Below are 27,161 nucleotides of genomic sequence, written 5' to 3'. Positions count from 1 at the left end.
AGTTTGCATGAAAGATCCCAAGTGTGCACATAACCAGTTTTGCCAGCAGGGGTCTGTCTGCCTAACCTCTCAGGAGGTGGAGGCCAAGAGAGGCAGGAGTGCAAGGTCATCTTCAACTGCATAGCAAGTTTGAGGCCAGCCTGGGCTACATAAGATCCTGCCTCAAAAAAGAAAGAAAGAAAGAAAGAAAGAAAGAAAGAAAGAAAGAAAGAAAAAACTTATTGTGATGTTTTGAAGGAAAGTGGTCCCATAGGGACCACTATTAGGTGTGGTCTTGTTGGAGTAGGTGTGGCTTTGTTGGAGGAAGGGGTGGGCTTTGAGGTCTCAAATTCAGATAACTCATGTCAGGCCCAGTGCCTCACTCTTCCCGCTGCCCGCCAATCTGGATGTAGAACTCTTGACTCCTTCTCCAGCACCATGTCTGCCTGTGCTTTTCACCATGATGATAATGGACTAAACCTCTAAACCTGTAAGCCAGCCCCAATGAAATGTTTTTTTGTTTTGTTTTGTTTTTATAAGAGTTACCATGGTCATGGTATCTCTTCACGGCAATAGACACTTACAAGTGCAGTTTCTTATTTATTAATTTTGAGGTTGCACAAAATTATAACAAGGAATGACTTGCTAGGACTGTTCCCTCAAAATACTGAGGCAGTAATATAATTATTATGTGTTTTTTCCTTATGTGATTTTTGAAAATTCATAAGGCATTTGCTAAGCCAAATAATAATTTTTATTTATCCACAGATTGGTATCATGCGGGACCGTTTGCTTCAGTTCCTCACTAAATTGCAGTTTGCAATGACGGTGCTTCTGGCATCGTGGACAGAAAAAAAACAGCACAGGAGAACAACCACCACTCTGTGTGTCCTTAACGCTGTGTTCGCGCCCTTTGTGTTGGTTATCATAGGCCTTTCGGCACTCCTGTCTGCTCCTCTACTGCCCCTCTTCACCCTTCCTGTTTTCTTGGTGGGGTTTCCTCGCCCAGTTCAGAGCTGGCCAGAAGCAGTGGGCAGCACAGCTTGTGTGTGCACAGACACAGTGTTCTACCACCAGATGATCCCCAGCTTGACCGCAAGTCTGCAGGATGCAATGGCAGCAGGAAGTTTGGGTGAGTGGTGGGCTGTGCTCAGGAAATTCTTACTCATATAGTTGAGGTACCAAAAAAAAGACGAACAAAAAGCAAAAATTCCTTTTGGTCCAACCATAAAACAGGTGCTAGTACTTTGATATATAGGCAGAGACTAAATATCAGATGGAATTATATCTCTGCTGCTTATTTGGAGGTTAAATTATAAAATAAAAATACTTAGGGAAAATTTCATTAGGGTGATTTGACAGCTTAAAAGGAAAACATTTGCTTAAATTAACTCAGGTGACAGGCTCGCCGCTGAAGCCTAGAAACACCTTTCTGCTTAGAATTTCCACCCTCTTCTGATGAATTTCTGTCAGACGGGTGCCGTAGGGTCGTCCATAGAAGGAAGCCAGCTGCTTGTGTGAGTCACCCTGCCTCGTACATCCCAGGACGAGACCTGTCAAGGAAAGCAGGTGTGCTATTTGCACAAACCGTGAGCGTGAGCAACAGTGGAAGGTCCTCACTCTCCAGCTGCCACTCAGAGTCCCTGCAAGCAGGCGTTTCAGAGAATGGCAGCCAGCCCTGCTGAGTTCACCCATCAGTCCCACAGCTAAATGAGGAGACTTCCAAAACCCAGGTCCCACAACTGTTACTTCTAATAGCAAAGACATGAAAGTACCGGAACTGTTTAAGGAAAGGAATCTTAGATCCGGCTGTGTTCATCCATTGGCCTCCAGCGGCTGTGAATGAACTGGAGCTGGTTGCAGTCAGCATGAATAAGTCTCGGAGGACTGTGTTGAAAGAGGACCTCAGCTTTAAAAAAAAAAGCCATACATCACAAATGATGTAAATTCTGTAGAAATGTCAAAGCCATAAAACACTGTTCTAGTTTATCTTTCAGATCACTGTGGAACTGGCTGGCCTACTTTTCATCCTTTCCCTAATGCCTGATGTATGGCAGCATTTTATTCCAAAGTTTCTACCTGGTCATTTTTCTGACAAACATGTCCTAAGTTTTTCTGTGTTGTCTCTTCTGAGTGTTCCTTAAGAGTTAGACACCTCGTGACAGGCAGTGGGTTCTCCTTTCTATTCTTGACCTAGTGATGGACAAAGTCATTGAATAGGGGTCTAGATATTTAATTTTAAATGTTTATAGAAAAAAATAAAACAAGCTCAGAGAGTTATTTCCTACTTTTCCCTTTCCTCCCTCCCTTTTCTAATTTCTTTTAGGTCTCCTCCTCCCTGGCTCTCATTACTTGGGCCGTTTTGAGGATCGTCTAATATGGATAATGGTCTTAGAGCGTGGCTATCCTTACTGCTGTGTTAATGTGAAGGTCAGTAACACTTGAACATTTCCCAGTGGTTTTTTATAGGCATGTGTACAATCTTCCTTGTTATATACACATCAAACTATTACTTAGCTTGGAAGAAGCAAATCTTAGCCGATGAAAACCCCAGGTGATTTCTAAAGGTATTTATAATAAGCACATGCTGATGGCTGGCTCGTGCTGATTGCATACTAAAACGTGGTAACAAAAGCCGACATTCTTTTCTAGTCTTTTTCAAAATTTATTATTTTATGATGTGTATGGATATTTCACCTGCGTGTGTGTCCACATGCATGCCTGATGCTCACGGAGATAAGAAGAGGGTATCAGATCCCCTGGAAACCAGAGTTCCATTGTACTCCCTGGGTGAGAGACAGTTGTGAACCCAAGTGCTTCTCTTTCCTCTTTAGGGGTTAGAATTACAGGAAACATCTTGCCACACTGCTGAAGCCCAGAGAGTGGACGAAGTGTTTGGAAGTGCTTTTCAGCAAGAAGGCCCACAAATTAATGAGCACTTGGGCAATGTCCTGACCCCATGTACCATTCTGCCTGTGAAGCTGTACTCTGATGCCAGGAGTGTCCTATCTGGCATCATTGATTCTCATGAAAACTTGAAGGAATTCAAAGGAGACCTTGTTAAAGTGCTCGTGTGGGTGCTTATGCAGTATTGTTCTAAAAGGCCCAGCACGCAGGAGAATAGTCACCAAACTGAAAAGACCAGCGCAGCCTTACCAGTGGCCCTGCCTGCCTTGAACACTCCACCATGCCCAAAATCCCTGGACGACTCAGAGAGTTTAAATTCAGACACTTTCCATGACTGGTCTGATGATAATATTTTTGATGATGAACCAGGTATCAAAAACAGAAAAGAAAAACTTCAGCTCAAAGATCTAGCAGATACAAATTTGCCTATTCCAGGGTCAGTAGACTCCCAGGGTGCAGATGATCATTCTTCAAGCACAGGTCCCAAAAATGATCTTTATAGGACGGTTTTACTGGGCTTCCCTGCTGTCGACAAGGGCCAACGAGAAGACGTGGCATACATCCCTCTCGTGGAGTTCAGTTGTTCGCAGTCGCACTTGCTAAGTTTACCTGAAGAATGGAGATCTAACTGTACACCACACTCCAGAATAAGGGAGGCAAGCCCCTTGTTTCCAGAAGACTGGTATCAGTTTGTTTTAAGGCAATTGGAATGTTTTCACTCAGAAAAGTCAAGTGTGCTGGAAGACATCGCAAAGGATAAAGCTCTAAAGGCCTTGTATGTCCATACAGTGATGGCGTGCTATATTGGTCTGTTTGGAATAGACAACGTGGCACCTAGTCCTGGACAGATAGTAAGAGTCTACAATGGTGGCTTACCCTGCTCTGGTGCCTTGGATTGGCTCTCAGAAAAGCCAGATCTGTTCCAGCTAGTTCGGAAAGCATTCAGGTAACTCACTTTGATTATACACAAGTTATTCCTTTTTTTCACTAGAAGATTCTTGCATTTACAATTTTTATTGCTTTCATAAAAATAAAGAAAAGACTTAGTCTATAGTATGATTGAGTTGGAAACGGTTTAATTTCTACATTTCTGATTTTGTGTAGAGAATTTCTTTTTTTAGACAGGACTCCTCCACATAGCCCTAACTCTCTATAGACCAGGTTGGCCTTGAACTCACAGAGATCCACATGCCTCTGCCCCCCAAGTGTTGGGATTAAAAGGCATGTGCCACCACCACCCATCTGTGTAGAGAATTTTTAAAATACGACTCCTTGCACTCCTTGGATGCCTTCATTTCAGCTGATTGCATTTCCCCCTCATTTTGTTTGTTTGGGGTTTTATTGTTATTTTTTTTAAATATTTATTTATTTATTTATTTATTATGTATACAATATTCTGGCCAGTAGAGGGCACCAGATATATCATTACAGATGGTTGTGAGCCACTCTAGAGGTGGAGGCAGGATATGCAGGTTCCATCCTCAACGCTTGTTGCGGGAGGTCCTTCCGCCCCTCCAGCCTATAGCACCTCCAGAGTGCTGTGTTATAGGCCTAGCTTACATGGTGCTGGGGATTGAACCCAGGTTTTGTTGTTGCTAGGCAAGTACACAGCAGCCGAGCTCTGTCTCCAGCCCTATGTCCCTCAGTTTTTATCTGAAATGGATGATTTTATCTTGGGAAATCCTGGCTGTTGAGACAATGTCCCAAACTGGCCTGGAGCTCATTCTGGAGAGCTAGGAATGATGACCTGGTCACCGTGCTCCCACCTCTTCCATGCTGGCCATTAAATGTACAACTAGTGTTGGCTTAACATGGGATGCTTTCACTTCAGAGACTTAAAATTAGTCAACAAATAGCTTGCCTCTGTAAAGTTAACTATAAATATTCTGAAATTGTTTGGGTTTCCATTTTTTAGGTATACACTGAAACTAATGGTTGATAAAGCAAGTTTGGGTCCAATAGAAGACTTTAAAGAACTGACCAACTACCTCAGAGAGTACGAGAGGGACTGGTACATCGGTTTGGTATCTGAAGAGCAGTGGAAGGAAGCAATTCTAGGAGAAAAGCCATGCTTGTTTTCCCTGGGGTATGAGTCTAGTATGGTAAGTCATTTCCATGAATAAACCTTAATGTTTGGAAAAGGTAGAGTGTTTGAACTGATAAATGGCATGACATTCCAGCTGTTGATAATGTTAATGAAAGTTGCAAGGCATTCATAATTATGACTGTGTAATCCAGTAGTGTAATCTAGAATAGCTGGTTCATTTCCTTTTGGCAGCCAAATAGGGGGCTATTGAAAATATTGAGTAATTACTGCACAACAGCTGATCTATAAGACAGCTAGTGTGTGTGATCTGCTGTAGCATAATTGATAAAATACTTTGTGGGTTTTTTTATGCCCAGTTCAAGTGTAAGAATTATCACTTTAGTTCTAACCCCAAGAAGAGAAGTTAACTTGTGGGTGGCAAATTACTTCTTTTGCTGACATATATGCTTCATTTGAATCACATTCAACCATTGATAGTTCAGAGCTTCTTCAAATAGAGGACTTTTAAAAATACTTACTCTTGTTCTTATTACATTTTAACGTATCTTTATTGAACACAATATGGAAAATTGAATGTTATTAGCCTATTTTGGGTTTTAGGTCTGTCTAGCACCATGGCAAGAATAAAAGTAATTTGGTCTATATGTTGCCAACAAAAATGACTTTTAAAAATTACCTTGAAAGTTTATAACCCTAAGGCATATAGCAAATAAGGAAACATTAGTTTAGAAAACTCTACTGAAAACCATTATTAAAAAATAGCAAGAAGCCAGCATTTGAAGCTCATCCTGTTGCCTCCTTTCTCAGTGAGATGGGAACTGCATTAGACTGGCACAGCCAAGAACACAGGCTCGCCCTCCTCCTCTGCTCACAGTTAAAGGGGAAGTTTCCCTGGAGGCTAGGACATCAGTGTGCTTAATCTCTTTCCCACTGTAACTGCTGAGGCCGAATTCCAGACACAGTCAGGAATGGGTTCCCTTCTGCCCAGCCCTTCTCACAGGAGGCTTCATCTTAGATATGCTACTCCCAAGAATTTGGGCTTTGCCCCTGCTTGCCTATTCACTTGATAGAGGTGGTACATTGAAAGAGATGAGCTGAAAAGACCTGTAATTCCTTGTGCATAAATAAATAAATATCAAGTGAAAGTTGAGTCTGAAGAACTCCCCAAAGGAAATAACTTAGCCAGGCGGTGGTGGTACACACCTTTCAGGCAATCTGTGTGAGTTTGAGGCCAGCCTGGTCTACCAGAGCTAGTTCCAGGACAGGTTCCAAAGCTATAGAGAAACCTTGTCTTGAAAAAAAAAATTAACTACGGTGTGGATACACTGAGGTATGTAATGAGTGTACCCTTTGGCTTGTAACAGAAAGTAGTGCACTTTTTATGAATTAAAAACAATCAGCAGGGCAAACTACACTCAGCAAAGAACCAACTCCATCATCATGGGTGCAAAGTCCTCAACAAAGAATTAGCAAACTGATCCAGCAAGCTATAAAAACAACTTTTGTGTCAAAATAGTATAATATTGGTTTAATATATAAAAAACAGTTAATGCAATACACAATAACATAGAATAAGAAACAAGGGCTCTATAATTATCTAAGTAGATAAAAAGGAAGAAAACCTCATTTAACAAATGCAATACCCTTTCATAGTAAAAACCATTTTTCCAGCCACTGAATTTGATATTTAAAATGTGTAGCAGCAGAAGTAAACCAGAAAAAATAAATAAAAATGATGTAGGTGGGTCTTCTTTCTATTTGATGCTTTCGTTGGTTAATTACTAAAGAAACTGCTTGGCCTGATAGGTCAGAACATAGGTGGGTAGAGTAGACAGAACACAATGCTGGGAGAAAGAAGACAGTGAGGCAGACGCTATAGCTCTCCTCTCCAAGATGGACGCAGGTTAAGATCCTTCCCAGTAAGCTACCACCTCATGGTGTTACACAGATTAATAGAAATGGGTTAATCAAGATGTGAAAATTAGCCAATAAGAGGCTGGAATTAATGGGCCAGGCAGTGTTTAAAAGAATACAGTTTCCATGTAATTATTTTGGGTAAAGCTAGCTGGGAGCCAGGCAGCGGGAAGCAGCCTGCCGCTCCTTACTACATAAAAATCAAGTAAAAGTTGAGCTCTGAAGTGCTACCCAAAAGAAATGATTCATTAGCCTCAGTGTGAATACACTAAGATGTGGAATTGGTTAATAGTTATTAGATATAGTTACCATCATAATATTGTGCTGAAGTTCTGTCTGTATGTAATGAACTGATTGCTTCTGTCTCAAATTCATATCAAAACCCTTGCCTCAGTGTATTGGAAAGTAATTTGGATTTGATGAGATCATAAGTGTTGAAATGTGTGATGGGATTGGTGGCCTTATAACAAAAGGTAACATTAGACTTTCCTGTATGTGTAGCATACAAAGACAGAGGAGGGAGTCTTCCTTCTCCAAGCCAGAAAAAGCCCTCACTGTAGCCTAATTATGGTGAACCCTTACCACAGACATCTCCATCTCTAGAACAGTGAGAAAACAAACCTTGTCAACCTCTTTCCTCTTCCCTCTCTTCTCTGTCCTCGGCCATCTTTCAGCAAGAGTCTCTCTGCCCAGTTAGCTGTGGGATCGTCCTGTCTCTGTCACTCATACTGCAAGGACTAGAGGCCTGTGCCACAGTACGTGATGTAAATCTATTGTAACAGCTAAGCTATGATGAAAAGTAATAGGCAAAAGAAAGAAAGAAAAGCACATGGATCAGAACTGAAGAAGGAACACTGTCTGCAGGTGGTACAGTCTGTGTTCAGGATGTAAGGATTCCATTTTAAAACTATTCAAGATAACTGCAGGATCTAAGAAGTTGGTCAACATAAAAATCTATGCTATTTTTATATACTAGCAATGACAAACCAAAATAAAATAAGGAAATCCCACTTATATTACCACCAAAAATAGTAAAGGACCATTGAAATGGCTTAGCAGGTAAAGGCACCTGCTACCAAATGTGATGACCTGAGTTCCATCTTCAGGACCCACGTGGTGAAAGAGAATCAACTTTCAGAAGTTAGCCTCTCCATGTGTCCACTGTGACATGTGTCTGTATGCACACACAGTGAATAAATAAAATTTAAAAACAAAATGCAAGCCAGGCATAGTATCTCATGCCTTGAATCTCTACGTGCAGAAGGCTAAGGCAAGATCTGTGAGTTCACAGCCGTCTAGTATAGTAAGACCCTATGTCAAAAACAAACAAAACAGGTAGAAACTTAATAAGTATAAAACACATACTCTGAAAACTAAAACATTGTTGAAAGAAGGAATTAAAATCTAAATAAAATGAAACTATTCATGTTTATAAAATACCCAAGTTTGTGAATCAAACTATATTGTTCAAATGATAATACCTGAGACTGGAGAGATGGCTCAGCAGTTATGCTAGAGGACCTGAGTTCAGTTCCCACCACCACTCACATGGCTCACAATCACCTGCAACTCCGGCTCCAGGGCATCTAGTGCCCTCTTCTGACCTCCATTGGCAGTAGGCTTGCAAGTAGTACATAGACTTTGCACAATATATGATATTGTGCAACACCCATGCATATAAAATTTTTTAAGTGTAAAATGGCAATCAATACTCTTCAAATTCATCTATAGACTTAACACAGCCCCATTCAAGGCCTATCTACCTGTTGTAAAAATTGGCAGAGTGATTTTCTAGAACTCAAAGACTATCAAGAGACCCAGCATAGCCAGGAAAATCTTTTAAAAGAAAAGTGGTGACCTCATACTGGTGAATTTCAAAATACATCATAAAGCTATGATACTATGTGGTTCCGCATAAAGGCACTGTACAAGTGAGGGGAGTGGAATTATACATAAAGGCACTGTGTAAGTGAGGGAAGTGGAATTATAAATAAAGGCACTGTATAAGTGAGGGGAGTGGAATCAAGAATAGTCTTGTTCGACTGGTTTTCTCTTTTATAATTTTTACTGAGCTATGTAATTTTCTCTGCTCCTCTCCCTGCCTCTCCCCTCTCATTCTACCCTTTCCCGTGATCCCCGTGCTCCCAATTTACTCAGGAGATCTTATCTTTTTCTACTTCCCATGTAGATTAGATCTATGTATGTCTCTCTCAGGGTCCTCATTGTTGTCTAGGTTCTCTAGAGTTGTACATTATAGGCTGGTTTTCCTTTGCTGTAAGTCACTTATGAGTGAGTACAAATTATATTTGTCTTTCTGGGTCTGGGTTACCTCACTCAATATGATTCAACTGATTTTCAACAAGGCTATCAAGACCATATAATGGAAAAATGCTTTCAACAAATGGTACTGAGACAGTTGAGTGTCCTCAGTTAAGAGAAGCATTGGGTTATGGATGTCATTTTCCCGTGACTACAACACAAAGTCATTCTCACAAACTGGGTGACTTTAAAGAACAACAATCAGGAGACCATCCTGCCTCTGAGGGCTCTAGAGAGGAGTTCTTCCCTTAGCCTCTCCTGCATCTGCTAGCTCCTGGAATTCCTCAGTTTGTCGCACCATAACGCCAGTCTCTGTCTTCAAGTGACCCTCTTTTCTGTATCTTGGGGTGCTCTCCTGCTCCTTTCTTTTACAGAGATACTAGACATTGGCTTAGGATCCATGTAAATCCAGGAGGATCTCATCTCAAAATCCTTAGTTACATTTGCAAATTACCCGTTTCAGTAAAGGACATATTCACAGGTATTGTGGGTTAGACTGACATTCATCTTATTTGAAAATGCTGTTCAATCCACTGACGATCTCAGCTAACACTGTATTAAATAACTAACCTCCACTGCATAAAAGAACTAAATGTTACAGCTAAAACCATGGAAAGTTTAGGAGAAATATGAGCATAATCTTTATGACCTCAAACTTGAGAATATATTCTTAGACATAATAACAAAAGTATTAGGAACAAATGAAACCACATTGATATACATCATTAAAAATAAAATATTTTAGGACTGGAACAATAGCTCAATCCTTAAGAGCACTGTCTAATTTTCCAGAGGACCAGGGTTCAATTCCAGCAATTACATGGCACCTCTCAACCATCTGGAACTCCCAAGAGACCCAACACCTTCTTCTAGCCTTCTGATGCACTGTATGCATATAGTGTACAGATATACATCCAAGCAAAATGTTCATACACATAAAAAGTGAAAATGAAAATATTTAAATAAAACCTTGAGGCTAGGGATGCAGCTCAGTGGCTAGAGACCTTGTATAGGGTGCTTGTGTAGGGTGCTTGAAGCCCTAGGTTCAATGGCCAGCACCACATAAAACCAGGCAAGGTAACATAGTACAGTAACTCCAGCACTCAGGAGGTAGAGGCAAGAGGATCAGGAGTTCAAGGTTATACATGACTGTAACACAGATACTTATTCATTCTATGTGAGGCCTGTATCAAAAAGAAAGAAAATAAATAGATAGGGTAACCAGAAGTGTGGAAATGGCTCATCAGTAGAATGTTCACCTCATGTAACAAGACCCTAAGTTTAACCTCCAGTATTAGAAAAGGAAAAACAAAACAAGCAGAAAAAGAGCACAAGTCCTATATTTGCTGGCCTCGTGGCTTCTGAAACCCAGGGTCTAGAAACCTGAGGGGGGAAGATTGCCACAAGTATGAGACCAACCTGAGCTACAAAGCAACCTGAGACAGAGAGAGAGAGAGAGAGAGAGAGAGAGAGAGAGAGAATGGTCATCCTCTGCTACACAGAATATAGAGTTTGAGTCTAACCTGGGCTATATGAGGCCCTGCTTCAAAGCAAAACAGTATTAAAAAAATAGACTTTATATTTCAAAAGATATTGTCAGAAAGTGAAAACACAACCCAGAATGGGAAAAATAACCACATATCTCATAAAAGATTTGTTACTATAATATGTAAGTGTAGCGGTGTAAACGAATGCAGACAGAGTGTAAAAATATATATATATAGCTTTAATGTAGAAATAGACTTACAGAACCACCGTTCCCGCGGAGACCAGGAAAGCAGAAGCGAGAAGCTCGGAGCTTGCTCGCCAAATTTATAGGCAGACATTAGCCCGAGGCGAACACGCCCCTTAAGGGGCGGGACTTATCCCTACATCTCCCCTTTTTGTCTAAATAAGACAGAACTAAACCAAATACAATTACATACAATAACAACAAATAATAAATACAACAAACAATATTGAGAACAAAAGCTTTGCTAAACATTCTATCTCAAGAAGTCCAAATAATGTAAAGAGTAACTACAATTATATAATCTTCAACTCAGTCAAAGATCTGAGAAGGGAATAAACACTACTCAACAAACGAGATATATCCAAAATGTGCAACAATTGACAGAGACAACTGACTACCTGGGCAATCACCCAAAGTCTCGTTTGCAACGTTGAGTCAACCAATTTTGGCTAAGGCCTAACATAACTGACATACCATTATTAAAGGCAAGGAACTTTTCAAAACTATCTTACCCTGTCTTGGCAGGATATGACAGTCCTGTTTTATCCATTGATGCACGCTCTGTATCTGTGTCAGTGGTTGAGGTATGGGCATTTCTTTGCCCAAAGGCCAGTACTGCCAAATAGAAAGGCTCCAGGTGGAGTGTTTTTGGTGCTCAACATTCTCTCGGGAATAGAGCGGTGTTGCCAGGAGCAATTGTGTCTCACTATCACAAAACTCTGAGTTAGATTAAAGGCCATTTTCTACAGCTCTTTGAAGAGGTTGAAGATTATCTATCTATACTGAGTATAATCTCTATATATCTAAAGAACCTGATTAGTCTAATTATAAATGACAAACTTAGATGACAATTAGTCTATATAATTCTCAATATCTATCTAACTTAAAGACTAAGACAATAAACGACTGTGAAACAAATGAGGACAATGACCTCCAAATATAAACAATGTACAAATATACATTGCAGTAGGTAAATATATATCAATACACAAATATTATATAAGTATCTTAATCAGAGGTAGAAATGTACACTGCAATATGGTAAATATATACAACATATATATCAATACAATATATGTCAATACATAAAAATGTTTTAAACAGAGGTAGAAACATGCATGCGTACAATAGTCAATCTATACCAATATATTTGTCTATTATCCCATCATCCCTCTTTTTTTTTTTTCAAAATGATCCCTGAGCTTATAAAATTCCTCCCCCAACCCTCAATCATATACTAATTATAATCAACCCCTAAATGATGTCCCTAAACCCAAGGACAAACTTTACTGGGAGAGGGGACGTCGTTCTCTAGAATTACTTCCAGCTGTCATAGGGGCGACGTTCTTTCTGGGGGATCCTGTGAAAGTAAAATGATGGTTAAATTTCAAGATAATGTCTTTTAAAATTGCAAATAGTCTCTGAGTATTTTCGTGCAGGTCTGACCAAAATGTTGTATAAGATGTGCACCATTTCAGCTAACCAAGTTGGAACTGTCTTGTGCAGCTGGTACCCAAAGCAGGTCTTGTAGTAGCGCTATCAGTATCATGACGTCATATCAACCAGGTGGAGTTGTTGTTATGGGGCCCCATCTTCTTCCTGGAAACTTCAAATGTCACTTCAGGAAAAACTCATTGTTCATTATGAAAAACTTAAACATTAATCATATAGACATATATATATATTCAATGAAAGACATGATAGATATATTCAATGAAAAGTATGATAGATATGAAGAAAAGCAAAGATGTTTTCTAAACTCATATTTCTTTCTGTCCCATATCATGGCTCTTGACATGAGACAGAAACTCCAGAAACTCTGGGTTTTTCTCTTACTAACAGGCTTGGAATTGGAGAGGGACTGAGCCAGAGTCCAACTTCAAAACCAGCTTTATAAATTTAGAAATATGGTTTAATATTACTTACACAACCCATTCAGTTGTCTTGATATTTCCTATTGGGCAGGTATTTTTCCATCTGTCAGTATCCAAACATCCAGGGTTCCTTGAATTTCTCAAAGATGAGTGTTTTCCTGTGGAGATAAGAACAGAACCCTGCCCCCATTTTATATGTTTTTCTTACCACCTGTATGAATATCATCGTTGTGGATGAGTTGTCATTTCTCCTTTCCAAGAGGTTTCTCCTCTTCAAATCGAAACTTTATTAATTTTGATGGTATCCACAATTTTTCTTCTCCTGTGGAAACAAGAGCAAAACCCCTTCCCCAACGTAGCACATCTCCTGGCTTCCACTGAGAGGTCAGCACATCTTTGAAATAAATCGGTTGATTTAGTTCAGCAGACTTTTCCATTATCCAATGTCTTTCTGCTGCTGTCGTTCCTTTCTCATTAGCGTTAAGAAAATTCAAGGTTAATAAAGCATTATGTAATCTATTTCTGGGGGTATTTTCGGTCCCTTTCTGTTTGTTCAGCATATCCTTTATAGTACGATTTGATCTTTCTATAACTGCCTGACCTGTAGGATTATTTGGTATACCTGTAATGTGTTTTATATTATAATATTCAAAAAAGCGTTTCATTTTCTTAGATACATATGCTGGACCATTATCTGTCTTTATTTGCGCAGGTATACCCATGATGGCCATAACTTCCAATAAATGTGTGATTACTGAATCAGCCTTTTCTGAGCTCAGGGCAGTAGCCCATTGAAAACCTGAATACGTGTCTATGGTGTGGTGTACATATTTTAATTTGCCAAATTCTGCAAAGTGGAACACATCCATCTGCCAGATTTCATTCCTTTGGGTGCCCTTTGGATTAGCCCCTGCAGGCAGTGGCGTTTGGTTATAGAAAGAGCAAGTAGGGCATTTCTTTACAATCTCCTTAGCTTGTTGCCATGTAATTGAAAACTCTTTCTTCAAACCTTTGCTATTAACATGATGTTTTTTATGAAATTCAGAGGCTTGTAGCACACTACCAATCAATAATTGATCAATTTCTGCATTACCTTGTGCTAGAGGACCTGGCAGACCCGTATGGGATCGGATGTGTGTTATGTACATAGGGCAAAGCCTGTTCCTGATCAAATCTTGAACCTGAAGGAACAATGAGGTTAGTTCAGTATCATCAGGTATAAATTCAGCAGTTTCAATATGTAAAATAACTCTTTCTGCGTATTGTGAATCTGTAACTATATTAATAGGTTCTTTAAAATCCCTTAGCACCATAAGAATGGCATATAATTCCGCCTTCTGGACAGAAGTATATGGACTTTGTTCCACCTTATCCAAGTCTTCTGATTTGTAACCTGCCTTCCCTGATTTATTGGCATCAGTATAGAATGTACGGGCTCCAGTTATTGGAGCATCACGGACGATTCGAGGAAGAATCCAAGAAGTTCTCTTTATGAAGTTAAGCCGCTTGCTTTTTGGATAGTTGTTATTAATGTCTCCCAAAAAATTAGCACAAGCTCTTTGCCATGGTTCATTATCTTCCCATAATTTCTTTAGTTCATCAGCAGTGAAAGGCACTATAATTTCTGCTGGGTCTATGCCTGCTAGTTGACGAAGTCTCAGCTTGCCTTTTATAATTAACTCAGAGACTTTTTCCACATAAGTTTTCAGTTTCTTACTTGGTTTATGTGGTAAAAAGATCCATTCCAAAATAATATCATCTCTCTGCATTAAAATTCCTGTAGGAGAAATTTTTGATGGTAGTATGACGAGAATACAATCGAGCTCTGGATTCACCCTGTCCACATGTGCCTGTTGTAATTTTTCCTCAATCATTGTCAGTTCCTTTTCTGCTTCAGCTGTTAATTTTCTGGGACTGTTTAAATCTTTATCACCATCCAAGGTTTTGTTCAAATGAATTATTAAATCAGGTGTTATTCCAATAGCTGGTCGTAGACTGGAAATATCTCCTAACAGCCTTTGAAAGTCATTAAGAGTCCGTAGGCGATCTCTCCTAATTTGTGCTTTTTGTGTCTTAATTTTTTGCAAACCTATTTTATAACCTAAATAATTAACAGAATCTCCCTTCTGAATCTTTTCAGGAGCTAATTGCAAACCCCATTTAGGTAAAAGTATCTTTATTTCTTCAAACAGTCTATTCAAGGTATCCATGTTTGAATCGGATAACAAGATGTCATCCATGTAATGGTATACTATAGATTTGGGAAATTTCTTGCGTATTATTTGCAATGGTTGGTTCACAAAATATTGGCACAGGGAGGGGCTATTTAACATACCCTGGGGGAGAACGGTCCAGTGGTACCTCCTCGAAGGTTGAGAATTGTTATAAGTAGGCACTGTGAAGGCAAATTTTTCTCTATCTTCTTTTTGCAAAGGTATAGTGAAAAAACAATCCTTTAAATCAATAACTATGAGAGGCCATCCTTTTGGTAATAAAGAGGGCAAAGGAATTCCAGATTGCAGAGGGCCCATAGGTTGAATAACCTTGTTGATGGCCCTGAGATCTGTCACCATTCTCCATTTACCTGATTTTTTCTTAACCACAAATACAGGAGAATTCCAAGGGCTGGTAGATTCTTCTATATGTCCAGCATCTAATTGTTCTTGTACCAGCTGTTCTAAAGCCTGTAACTTTTCCTCAGCTAAAGGCCATTGCTTTGTCCATATTGGTTTCTCAGTCAACCATTTTAGAGGCAAGGCTGTTGGTATCTCTGAAGGGACATCAATTGCTTGTTCTTGTACAGCCCGAATGGCCGGTTTTCTCCATTTGTAATATCTTTTAATATTATTCTCAGAAATATAGGCTCTAGATTTAGCAGGAATGTTAATTTCGGTATTCCATTGTTGTAATAGGTCACGACCCCATAAATTCATTGCGATATTGGCTACATATGGCTTTAATTTTCCTATTTGTCCCTCTGGCCCTATACATTCAACCCATCTCGTGCTCTGCCTTACTCGAGATAGGGTTCCAATTCCCAGGAGCTGAACATTTACATTTTGAAGAGGCCAATACGGATGCCAAGATTCTGGGGTAATGATACTTACATCAGCACCTGTGTCCAGCAGGCCAGTAATAAAAATGCCATTTACACACACTCTCAGTTTAGGTCTTTGATCATTTATAGAAGTTTGCCAAAACACACGTAACTTATCTTTCTGATCATTATTGCTTGTAACAGTAGGCATGGGGCTTCCTAATTGTCCTGATGAGGCACGTTCTCTGCAGAAACTGGATATGACTGAACCATGTTTGCCATGGGGGCCTGTGAGGCCCCCCCTCTCACGTTTCCCGACTGTATCAGGTTGCCTTGTCTATCTCTTGTAGACCTGCATTCATTCGTCCAATGTCTGCCCTTTCCACATCTTCTACATAAACCTGAAGGCTGAGTCCTCCTATTTCTGTTATTTCTAGAAGATGCATTATTATTATTATTTCTGAAAGATGCATTATTATTATTATTATTATTATTATTATTATTATTTCTGAAAATCCGTTGTCTACAATTCCTTTTCATATGACCCATTTTTCCACAATTAAAACATTTGGTATTCTGGTGTCTCCTTTTACCATTGGAAATTGCTTTTTCTACCCATGCTTCAGTGCCATAATCAAATGTATCAACATTGAGTGTATGCAAGACCCATTCTTCCAACGGTGATGTGGGAGTGATTTCTTATTAATAAAGAAACTGCCTAGACCCATTTGATAGGCCAGCCCTTAGGTAGGCGGAGTAAACAGAACGGAATGCTGGGAGAAAGAAGCTGAGTCAGGGAGTCGCCATGATTCTCCCACTCCAGACAGACGCAGGTTAAGATCATTCCTGGTAAGCCAGCTCTTGGGCTACACAGATTAATAGAAATGGGTTAGATCAATATGTAAAAGCTAGCCAATAAGAAACTGAAACTAATGGGTCAGGCAGTGTTTAAAAGAATACAGTTTCCGTGTAATTATTTTGGGTAAAGCTAGCCGGGTGGCGGGACACAGCCCGCCGCTCCGTATTGCAACAGAGTGGCTCCCAACGTGCTAATGAACTCCACGTAAAACCTGAGAGAGCTTAATTTTTATCACAGAAAAAAACAGAGTTTAACACAGCTTTTGGCTGTTTGTTGGTGGCTTGCTGTAGAGAGAGTTCCTGAATCAGCAACAGCAGCAGAAAAAAAGCTGCGTCATTTTAAAGTGTGACTTTCTGGGCTGTGCCACCAATGCGATCTCTGTCTGGATCCTGCGGGAGACAGAGCTTTTGAATGGAGCATTTGGAGTAATGTGCTACGGCTTGGTTGATGGCAATGTGGACTGTTGTGTGCCTGGAACTGTGTGTGGCTCAGGGGCACCAAATGGCTCTGAGGCAGGAGCTGCTCGGCTCTGCCATGCTGAACTGTGCTGGTCTCAGGCAGAAACTACCGTAATTACCATTAAAACAGCGCATTTAAGGTTTCAACTGGGCAGGACACAGGCGGTACCGTATTACCTGTACATGGTGCATCTTAAGTTTTTAAGAACTGCTTAACATTTTAAAAAATGCTCCTGGATAGTAAAAAAAATGTTACAGATTCACAATAAAACAGATTCAGACATAAAAGACCACAGTGTTGGATGAGTGTACGTAGGCTTGAGAGAGAGAAGAAAAGAATATAGAGAATAAAGTTAATGGTTTTAAAAAAAAAAGGTAAAGTCTTTAAAGAGACAGAGTACAAATAGTTAAGAGATTAAAAGAAATAAACAAAAATAAGCCACGTAAAAATGGAAAATTCACAGAGAGTCTGGATTATGTACATTGTGTTTTCTTTAAAATTTTTGACTGTGAAGGAGCTAAGTACAGAGAGACATTTCATTCTATGGGCTGCCAAATGGAACCAAAACGGATATCATGAGGGTATGACTTCAGAATTTGGGTCTAAGGATATGATGCTTTGGAAAGGGTCTTCTTTTGTTTTCACAGAGGACCAGACCCTATGGATTGCATCTATCCCGATATGGTATGATAGACCACGACCTCCTGAAAAGTTCCTGTGAACACCCTCAAGAAATTACTTCACTCAACTGCCAACTGAGATAAACCTGGCACACAGGTTACACCCTAAATGATCTGATTAACAGCGCCCCCATTCAGCAGGAAGCAGTTTGGAGAGAAAAAAACTGCGCCCATGTTCCCAAAATATTGTTTGTAAATGTTCTTTTACATTTAAAGGGGGAAATGATATAGGTATGAGTAATTTGCATTGGTGTGGATTTTACAGTCAATTTTGTTATATGTATATGTATTTCTGATCTTGATTAAGGTATTGTGATTGTGTAGTTCATTTAAAAATGTAATGTATAATTAAGAACTATAGGTTAATGGTTAATCATCAATAATAGTCAAGCTTGTAGTCATGTTAGTTAGATTTTCTAAATATATAGAGATACATTTCAGTTAGAGAGACATTCTTCATATCTTTCAAAGACTGCAGGATATGGCATTTAATGTTTTAATAACTTAGGACTTTTCATGACAATGAGACATATCTGCTCCTGGTGGCACCAATCTACTTCGAGAGGAAGATGGGCATTGAAGAGGATCCTTATGGAGTTGGATAGCCATTTGGGCAAGAAACTGCTCTTGCCTGGACTGTTGCATAAAATGGACACAGAGAACCCGCAGAGAGAGGACTGCTGAACTTGCCTAAAGGTGAGACGGTCTTTTGGGGTTCATGACTCATGAAAGAGTCTGCGAGACATTCTGCAGGACACAGCAGATAGTGACTGAACTGTCTTTGAAATTTCCTGCTTCATGGAAATGTCTGCTGGATACTATGGGCCTGAAGGCTGAAGATGGATGCCCCAACCATACAAAAGAACTTTGGGCGACTATCCAGGCAGCAAGATGTCTCTGTCATTTCTAGAGTTTTCTTATTTCTTGTTTACTTAGGTAGTATTATATCCTTCTGGAGTCTTTGATGGAGTTGAAGAATGAATAGATAGTTATTGTTTTCCTTAGTTATGATAAAAGATAAAATAGATATAAATATTGTAACTGTAATTCTTGCTTGATAACTGTTTTGCTATATGTAATTTTACTATGTTAAAGTTAAAGGCTTTCTTTTTTGTTTAAACAGAAAAAGGGGAAATGATGTGGGAGTGATTTCTTATTAATAAAGAAACTGCCTAGACCCATTTGATAGGCCAGCCCTTAGGTAGGCGGAGTAAACAGAACGGAATGCTGGGAGAAAGAAGCTGAGTCAGGGAGTCGCCATGATTCTCCCACTCCAGACAGACGCAGGTTAAGATCATTCCTGGTAAGCCAGCTCTTGGGCTACACAGATTAATAGAAATGGGTTAGATCAATATGTAAAAGCTAGCCAATAAGAAACTGAAACTAATGGGTCAGGCAGTGTTTAAAAGAATACAGTTTCCGTGTAATTATTTTGGGTAAAGCTAGCCGGGTGGCGGGACACAGCCCGCCGCTCCGTATTGCAACACAACGGCGCTGATCTGAGCTTTAAAGGACCCAAAATCCTTTTGCATTCCACATTTGCATTTTCATAAGCCAAAGACTCAATCATTATACGTCTTGCTTCTGGGTCAGATATTCCTATTTGTACAGCCTTAGTTAATCTTTGTAAAAAGTCACTAAAGGGTTCTCTCTGACCCTGTTTAACTCTGACAAATGATTCCATTCTCTGTCCTGGGTCTTGTACCCTGTCCCAAGCCCTTAAGGCTGCTGTAGTACACATGGAGAGTGTGTTTTCATCCAAATTAGCTTGTTCCTGAGGATCGGAAAAGGGCCCTTCACCTAGAATTTGATCTAGGGAAATGTCAATTCCCTTTGCTTTTTCCTGCTGTTCTAAGAGTCTAGCCTCTTGCCTGAATAAGCATTTCCATTTCAATTGCGGTCCACTCTCGAGTACCGCAGAGCTCAGCTGGAGCCAGTCTGAGGGGGTTGCTCTGCTTGTCGTGGCCCAAGATCTTAGCATCTCTTTAACAAAAGAGGCTTGCATCCCAAAAGTCATGACAGCCTGTTTTATTTCCTTGAGATCATTCATACGCACAGGCTCCCATGTATCCTCCTTGATGACCCTAGGGTTTTTGGAACCAATCACCTTCTCTGTTGTTATTACTGGAAAGGCAGGTAGAGCTGTAGGTAGAGCTTTGTGGAAATTGTCCCGGAGAGACTTACCCACAGATGTAGTTAAAATTTGCCTTTCTACCCTTTGCTCTTCCTCATCAGAATTTAGAAATTCCTCAATCTTTTCAATTCTATTCACTATTGCCTTCTGCAATGTCTGAATCTCCTGTCCAGAATTATGTTCCAAAGCCTTCATTGAGGATTCTAAAGTATGAAGTTTGTCCGTTAGAGATAACATCTCATCTTTGGACATAATTTTTATGGCATAAACCGTGCCTTCTTGTATTGACAATCTTTCCGTCAATCTGTCATAAGCTTTAGACAAAATCCGATTGTCACATTCAGCAGTTTTGATTCTCTCAGTTAATGTTTCATTTCCTACAGAAAGGGACTGAATCTTATGGTCCAGATCAGCTGTTCCCTCTTCCATAGTAATGAATTTCTCCTTAACATCAGCCTGAAGAACTTCAACCTGATTCTTGAGAAGATTGTTATCAGCCTGGAGAACTTCAAACTGATTCTCGAAAAGATTGTTATCAGTCTGGAGAACTTCAACCTGATTCTTGAGAAGATTGTTATCAGCCTGGAGAACTTCAAACTGATTCTCGAAAAGATTGTTATCAGTCTGGAGAACTTCAACCTGATTCTTGAGAAGATTGTTATCAGCCTGGAGAACTTCAAACTGATTCTTGAGAAGATTGTTATCAGCCTGGAGAACTTCAAACTGATTCTTGAGAAGATTGTTGTCATTCTCAATTGTTTTTAAGCGTTCAATCTCTACCTTAAGAATCCTGGATTCGTCTCGTAAAGACTTTATCATATTTCTATTATCAAACCATTTGGTGCCAATGAAAACTACGAATCCCAGAAGGATCCATATATGTGGGGTGATAGACACCTCTTGTAAAATCTCCCACATGGTACAATTAAAAAAATCATTAAATTCTTGAACAGTAATGTGTTCAGACATTTTATTTATAAAAGAAAATTTTTTTACCTGCAATGATCGGTTCCTGCCAGTGGTGGTCTCTGTGTTTTTGGAGCCTGTCCTAGAACTAGCTCTTGTAGACCAGGCTGACCTTGAACTCACAGAGATCCGCCTGTCTCTGCCTTCCAAGTGCTGGGATTGAAGGCGTGCACTACCAAGGCCTGGCAGGCCTCAAACTCACAGAGATCTGCCTGCCTCTGCTTCCCAAGTGCTGGGATTAAAGGCGTGCTCTACCACTGCCTGGCCGGCCTCAAACTTGTGATCCTCCTGCCTCTGCCTCCTTCAGCAAATCCTACCGGTGTGGCCACCACAACCAGCCAAGTAACTTTGTAACAGACCAAATCTGACGCTGTGGCAGCTTTTGTTGCAAAACCGCAAGTACTTGAGCTTCTGCTAATTCAGGCAGTGGGGTTCCGCTGCAAAACTTAGCCAAGGCAGGCAGAATGGGCCTGTGTCGCCGAGTGGGTCTCGGACTCAGCACTGGGGCCGGAGTCACGAACTGAAAAACAGCACCCGGGAGGGTGCTGTGTTAGGTAGTGGGCTACCCGCTTGAGTCGGGGGCAAAATAGCCCGACGTTGGACGCCAAAATGTAGCGGTGTAAACGAATGCAGACAGAGTGTAAAAATATATATATATAGCTTTAATGTAGAAATAGACTTACAGAACCACCGTTCCCGCGGAGACCAGGAAAGCAGAAGCGAGAAGCTCGGAGCTTGCTCGCCAAATTTATAGGCAGACATTAGCCCGAGGCGAACACGCCCCTTAAGGGGCGGGACTTATCCCTACATGTAAGTATGCCTGATAGAAGATGGACAAGAGCTGTACATACTCTTCTCTGAAGATACACAGTGGCACACACACACACACATGCACTATATCATTCATGTCGGGAACCAATTCATAACTATAATAAAATTAGGACTAGGGTATGTGACTTAGTGGTAAAATTGCTTGCCTAGCATGTGTAAGTCTCTGGGCTTGATCTCCAGCAGTACCCTAGAGAAAAACATTTTACTATACAATTATGGCTAAAATTAAAGGTCAAATAATAAGTCTTGACAAGGATGTGAAGATATTAGAACCATTATATACTGACGTTGGGAATATACAGTCACTTTGAGAGATAGTCAGGTAATTTCTCAAGTAGTTGCTCATGGACCGACTGTATGATCCTGCAGTCGATGCTGTAGAGGAACAAAAACGTAGGCTGACACAAAAACTTGTACACCCATGTTTGTAGTATTGTTCTTAATGGCTTATGAGGTGGATGCCATCCAGCTATGCAAGAACAGATGATGGGCATTTTATGGCATGTTCGTAGCCATGGAAACAAACAAAGGACAGCTCAAGCTTCAAGGGCCGTAAACTGAACAGGTAGAGTCATTGTGGTTGCTTAGCGGAGCGGAAGGAGGAGCGAGGCAAGTGACAGCTGGGAACGCAGTGTTCATTCTTGAGGCCATGAGAACTGTTCTCAGACTAACTGTGGTAGTGACTGTGCCCTGTGATGCCCAAGGGCCCTCGGATTATAAATTAACAGTTGAGATGAGCAAAGCGTGCCGAAATCGAATTACTTCTCACTAAAATTTAATGAAATGGAGCCTGGCTGAACAATTGTCCACTGTGATGATTAATCTTGATTGTCAGTTTAATAGGCAACAGAATCACTGTGGAAACAAACTTCTGGCTTCTGGGCATGTTCCTGCTGCCAAGACATCCTTCAACCTTAGCCAGAACAAACCTTTTCTTTTCTTTTCTTTTTTTTTTTTTTTTTTTTGGTTTTTTGAAACAAGGTTTCTCTGTGTAGCCTGACTGACTGACTGTCCTGGAACTTACTCTATAAACCAGGCTAGTATCTAATTCAAGAGGTCCTACCTGCTTCTGTTCCCTGAGTGCTAGGATTAAAGACGGAAAGATTTGTTTGTGTATTTTATTCATATGAGTTCTCTATGTCCATGTATGCCTGCAGGACAGAAGAGGGCATCAAATCTCATTATAGATGGTTGTGAGCCACCATGTGTTTGCTGGGAATTGAACACAAGATCTCTGGAAGAGCAGCCAGTGCTCTTAACCACTGAGCCATCTCTCCAGCCCCAACTCTTCCTTTCTTAAATTGTTTTTTATCCAGTATCTAGTCACATCAATGAGAAAACAGCAGATCTATCCACTAACATTTACAGTTGTGTTGTGCCACGTGACGTGATGGATGGGTCAGTCATAAAAGACTAAGTAACTGCAGTTTTGTTGTCGTAGTAATAAAGTGACATTTTTATTCTCATGTTTATTTAGAGAACTAAGAAAAAGGGGTGATTCTTAATTCAAAAGCTAAGCAACCCCTGTGCATGTTAAAAGGCCAATCCCTACTGTTCTGTGGTGGGCAGCTTTGCTTTATGTTTGTTAACCTTCCCTCCCTGCACTTCCAGGGCGTTTACACTGCGAGGGTCCTGGTGCTTCAGGAGCTCCCGGTCCACATCGGGAAGCTGAATGCTGAGGCTGTTCGAGGTCAGTGGGCCAATCTCTCATGGGAACTGCTTTATGCCACCAACGATGATGAAGAGCGTTACAGTATCCAAGCCCACCCACTCCTTTTGAGGAACCTCACCGTTCAAGCCGCTGACCCTCCCTTGGGATATCCAATTTTCTCTTCAAAACCTCTCCCTATACATTTGTGTTAGTCCATTTTTACATCGCAAGGCAAGGGCATCAGAGGAGGCACTAGTTAAACAGAATGAATCTAAATTCTGTCATTCCTGTAGACTTTCTTCTTGCCCCAAGGATGCCTGCGAGAAAAAGCTAAGGTCTGTAAAGCTGATATCCGCTGTCTGAATGACTCAAGCAGCAGTTCCTCTGACCTAACATGGGCAGAAGTAGTTGGCCAATATTTGTGCTGTATGAGTTCTGATAGGTTTTGGTACCTAAAGACATTTGTACAAGATTAGTTGTTTTTTACTGCTTTGCTAAAAGTCTGAAAAGTAATTAGTCTTTTTAAAAGTCAATAGGTTTATACTTACATATTTAAGAGACATTCATATCAGTGTTTTTAAATAATAATGAAACCTTTTAATGGTTAACATAACATGTACATATATTTATTTGAAATGTAGTTAAATCTTAGTATTTTTAAATACTGTTTTAACATTTAACATGGCATGAATAGTCCCATACATTGTATTAATTTTTCATATACTTCAATTTGAAAACTGTAAGCACTTGAAATAAAATATGACCAGTAAAATCTTGTTCTTTGTGTTGGGAGAGGGGGACACATGTGTGTAGGTGCCTACACATGCTTGTGGAAGCCAGAGGTCAACCGTAGGCTGTAGAAGGAGCAGCGGGCTGCATTCCTGCCGCCCGGCTCCTGGCCACCTGGCTAGCTTATGCCCCGAAATAATTACATGGAAACTGTATTCATTTAAACACTGCCTGGCCCATTATATCTAGCCTCTTATTGGCTAACTCTTACATATTTGTTTAACCCATATCTAGTCATCTGTGTGGGGTCTTGGCTTACTGGGAAAGATTCAGTGTGTCTGACCTGGCAGCTGGCTCCATGGCATCTTTCTGTCTCTGCTTTCTTCCTCCCACAATTCTGTTCTGCCTTTCCCACCTACCTATGTTCTGACCTATCAGGCCTTTATTAATTCTTTATTAATTAACCAATGAAAGCAACAGATAGATAGAAGACCCTCCTACATCAGTAGGCAGTATCTCTCTCCGGGATTTGGGATTTGCTGAGTTGGCTAGGTTGGCCAGTCAATGATCCTCATCTGTGTCTACCTCACCAGCAGTGAGAAGAAATAGAAGCTGTTGAAATACGGAGCGGCGGGCTGTCCCGCCACCCAGCTAGCTTTACCCGAAATAATTACACGGAAACTGTATTCTTTTAAACACTGCCTGACCCATTAGTTTCAGTTTCTTATTGGCTAGCTTTTACATATTGATCTAACCCATTTCTATTAATCTGTGTAGCCCACGAGCTGGCTTACCAGGAATGATCTTAACCTGCGTCTGTCTGGAGTGGGAGAATCATGGCGACTCCCTGACTCAGCTTCTTTCTCCCAGCATTCCGTTCTGTTTACTCCGTCTGCCTAAGGGTTGGCCTATCAAATGGGTCTAGGCAGTTTCTTTATTAATAAGAAATCACTCCCACATCAAGAAGCAGTCATCAAAAGTCTCCCAACTACTAAAAACCTAGGACCAGATGGTTTCAACTCAGAATTCTACAAGATTTTCAAAGAAGAACTAATACCAATACTCCTTAAATTGTTCCACACAATAGAAACAGAAGGAACATTGCCAAACTCTTTTTATGAGGCTACAATTACCCTGATACCCAAAACACACAAAGACATTACTAAGAAAGAGAATTACAGACCAATCTCACTCATGAACATTGATGCAAAATACTAAATAAAATACAGGTAAATCGAATCCAAGAACACATCAGAATCATGGTCCACCATGATCAAGTTGGCTTCATTCCAGAGATGCAGGGATGGTTCAACATACAAAAATCTGTCAACGTAATCCACCATATAAACAAACTGAAAAATAAAAACTACATACATGATCATCTCATTAGATGCTAAAAAAGCTTTTGACAAAATACAATATCCCTTCATGATAAAGGTCTTGGAGAGAGCAGAGATACAAGGAACATACCTAAATATAATAAAGGCAATATACAGGTATTTACCTCCCCCAAGAATATGGACTGATGTGGGTGTCCCCTCTGTATGCTGTGATTACCATTAATGAATAAAGAAACTGCTTTGGGCCTATAGCAGGGCTATAGGGGAACAGAGGTAGGCAGGAAAAATCAAATGGAATGCTGGGAGAAAGAAGGGCTCAGAGTCAGAGGGAAGCCATGGCGCCACCGCAAGTGTCAGACATGTTGAAACTTTGCCAGTAAGCCACTGCCACATGGCGATACACAGATTCATAGAAATGGGTTAAACTAATATGTAAGAGTTAGCCAATAAGAAGCTAGAGCTAATGGGCCAAGCAGTGATTTAATTAATACAGTTTCTGTGTGATTATTTTGGGTCTAAGCTAGCTGGGAGGCTGGGAACCAACAAGCGGCCTTCTTCTACAATGGACCAAGAAAGGCTGAAATTTGATAATTATGTAAAGTAAAAATCCTTGTGACTATTGATCTTTGGTGCTGGGTTAAATGAGGCATCATATCTGGGAAATGGTACTGAGAAATGAAAAAATGTCTGCTGAGTCATAAAAAGCAGTGATGAATGATAAGAAACATTTATCCAATAAATTTATTGAAGATGACGTTGGCATGGAATACATTTGTCTCATTGACCACTTGGAAAAAGTTATTTTTTCAAAAACAAAATTTGTTTTTTGGAGGGTGGGCTTTATTATCTGAAATTTTCCTTTTTTTTTTTCTATTTTAAACTGTCTGTGGTATGTGCCTTTAATCTTAGACTTGAGAGACAGAGGCAGAAGCAAGAGGATCAGTATAAGTTGGAGGCCAACCTGGTCTATACAGTGCATTCCAGGTCAGCCAGGGTTACATAGTGAGATTTACTCTTACTAAGAAAGAAAAAAGGAAGGAAGGAAGGAAGGAAGGAAGGAAGGAAGGAAGGAAGGGCTACGAGCCATAAGATCAGTCAGTAATTAATCAGTCTCATTCCACAAGGTCAACCTATTAGAGCCAAGAGTTTTGTTTGGAGGATTAGACCAGGATACAAGGCATGTTAAAATTATTGCCTTGTGAATAAAGTGACTGTTTCTTGCTGTAGATTTCTCTGTAGCTTATCCCCATTTGTTACAAATTTGGGATTTATCTCCCACAGTTCAGCAGCATTTTTTCTGGGAACAATTTTCCTTATGCATTTGGGGTTTACTGATTAGATGCCCCAGCTATGTGTGAAGACAGTCACACAGACAAGAAACCTGCTTCCCATTACCAGGTCTCTGTTCTTTTCTTCAATGTAAACATAGAGATTGACCTTCCTGCAATTGTCAGGCATTTGGTCAGTGTTTAGGGTCCAGGAAAAAGTATTCCATTTAAGACACTTCCAGATATCCAAGGACATAGAACTACTACATGCCCAAAGCTATTGATTTATAGATGCTCAGATGGGAAAAAATAAGCATGCTCTGGTTTTACCTCACTTATAGATAAGGAAAGCACTGACCCAAAATTAGCCTTGCATTAAAAGATTCCTAACTCCTCACCTCATTCACCTTCACCTCAGTTTACTGATGATTTTAG

The 27,161-nt window shown here is 40.2% G+C and overlaps 1 protein-coding gene across 3 annotated transcripts in view; it reads left to right on the top strand.

Moving 5' to 3' along the window:
• Pcnx4 (pecanex 4) overlaps positions 1-27,161 on the top strand; it is a 69,683-nt gene that overhangs the window by 16,275 nt on the left and 26,247 nt on the right. The window contains exons 7-11 of one of the 3 annotated variants that reach the window (XM_041658169.1): positions 748-1,111; positions 2,306-2,409; positions 2,814-3,832; positions 4,802-4,988; positions 23,350-24,280. In XM_041658169.1, the coding sequence (XP_041514103.1) occupies positions 748-1,111; positions 2,306-2,409; positions 2,814-3,832; positions 4,802-4,988; positions 23,350-23,601 (1,926 nt within the window). In that variant the 3' untranslated portion in view covers positions 23,602-24,280. Of the gene's footprint in view, positions 1-747; positions 1,112-2,305; positions 2,410-2,813; positions 3,833-4,801; positions 4,989-20,396; positions 20,453-23,349; positions 24,281-27,161 lie in introns of those variants that run through there. The other 2 variants (XM_041658171.1, XM_041658170.1) reach the window with 2 other exon arrangements.

This window comes from Microtus oregoni, unplaced genomic scaffold (genome assembly GCF_018167655.1).
Source record: "Microtus oregoni isolate MIOR12 unplaced genomic scaffold, Mior012 000009F_ref0000495, whole genome shotgun sequence".
Taxonomy (NCBI): domain Eukaryota; kingdom Metazoa; phylum Chordata; class Mammalia; order Rodentia; family Cricetidae; genus Microtus; species Microtus oregoni.
The sequence above is the reverse complement of the archived record's forward strand: the minus strand, read 5'-3'. Positions and strand labels throughout refer to the sequence as shown.